We start from the raw sequence: 1694 nt of genomic DNA, 5'->3' as shown, positions 1-1694 counted from the left end.
GAACACACCTCATGAGCTCTCTATTTTGGCTTTAGAAGCACAGAGGAGCAGAATTATTATTATAATAGTAACAATTCATTAACTTATTATTATATTATACTAACGCTGGGAATATGGTGTCTCAATGAATATAGCCTCGATACCCAGGCTTTCATTTCGTCTGCGCGAAAGATGAAAGCCTGGAAAAGCCGTGGGCTGAACCAGTCTAAAAGTGGGAGTCAACCCTTCCGGGTGGGCGTCGCTCTAAATGATGTGACGTAGCGCTGCACTAGGGGGGAGAGGAGGGGCCGGGGGTGACGGACAGATCGATGAGATCCAATCAGGGTGCGCGCATTTCTGAGGCGCGACCCGCCCCTCTAGACGAGAAATGTCTCTGTTTGGGTCAGGCTACAATGAATATGCAGATATAGATATACCTTTATCATGGGGAAATGTGCGTGTCATAAAGGAGGATCAATGCAAAAACAAAACAAAACACATTATGATAAAAAGGGTCTTTAAATTTTACATTTACCATGAAATGAATGTATATTTAGCCCCTCACAATGAGGACAATAGAGCACCCGACAGAAAACAAAGGGCGCGTTCGGAAATAGCGCACTGAGCGCACTGTGCAATGCAAACTAATAGGCGAGTGCGCTCCCGGTGCGCATTTCCGAACGCACCCAAAGACTCACTCTTTGTGGCAGGATAAGCCAATCATATGCTGGGAGCCACACACTTCATTTGCATTGGCTCTGTATAAATAGTGGTACGAGAGAGAGCACCCTCAGACCTCTTCACTGCATCTGAACTGTTCTATTGAATACAACCACGATGCCTGAAGTAGCGAAACCAGCGCCCAAGAAAGGCTCCAAGAAAGCCGTCACCAAGACCGCCGCGAAGGGCGGCAAGAAGCGCAGAAAGTCCAGGAAGCAGAGCTACGCCATCTACGTGTACAAGGTCCTGAAGCAGGTCCACCCCGACACCGGTATCTCTTCCAAGGCCATGGGCATCATGAACTCCTTCGTCAACGACATCTTCGAGCGCATCGCCGGTGAAGCCTCCAAACTGGCTAACTACAACAAGCGCCGCACCATCTCATCCAGGGAGATTCAGACCGCCGTCCGCCTGCTGCTCCCCGGTGAGCTGGCCAAGCACGCCGTGTCTGAAGGCACCAAGGCTGTGACCAAGTACACCAGCTCCAAGTAAACCGTTCTGTCTGCTCTAAACACAACGGTCCTTTTAAGGACCACCCATCTTTTCCAAGAAAGCGTTTATTCTGATACTAGAAGGATATCACAGTCTCGCAGATAAACCAGTCATACATTGGGTAATAAGTAATGGGCATTGTTTAATTAATAAGCAACAGAATGGATGTCTTATGTTTATGAAGGGGCTTGTGGACATGTATAGATTCATATTTCAATTGCATATAGCTTCAATATGTGTAGATTCAAGTAGAATGTTATCCACCCAAGTTAAGGTGCAGTATGTTTAAACATCTATCATTGTGATTTAAATGCTCATGCTTATAGAAGACGAGCTGCATTTTTTGGCACACTGACAGGATCAATGAAAAATAAAACCTTGTGTACATGTAGCATAAATGTATTTAGCCCCCACATGTTTACAGGATCAATTGAGCACACGAATGAGAATCAATTATCGAATTAAATTAGGCCAACTTTTAATTACATCAGAACAAAGACATT

General features: G+C 45.4%; 1 protein-coding gene across 1 annotated transcript; it reads left to right on the top strand.

Annotated features, from left to right (window-relative positions):
- Positions 1 to 816: 816 nt before the first annotated feature.
- LOC310870263 (histone H2B-like) lies at positions 817 to 1191 on the top strand (the record flags this gene model as incomplete). The annotated part of the gene is made up of 1 exon (XM_083781421.1): positions 817 to 1191. The coding sequence occupies one exon, from the start codon at positions 817 to 819 to the stop codon at positions 1189 to 1191; it is 375 nt and encodes a 124-aa protein (XP_083637547.1).
- Positions 1192 to 1694: the final 503 nt, after the last annotated feature.

Source organism: Protomyctophum parallelum (assembly GCF_964188405.1).
Source record: "Protomyctophum parallelum genome assembly, chromosome: 14".
Taxonomy (NCBI): Eukaryota; Metazoa; Chordata; class Actinopteri; order Myctophiformes; family Myctophidae; genus Protomyctophum; species Protomyctophum parallelum.
This window is presented reverse-complemented; position numbering and strand designations above follow the sequence as displayed.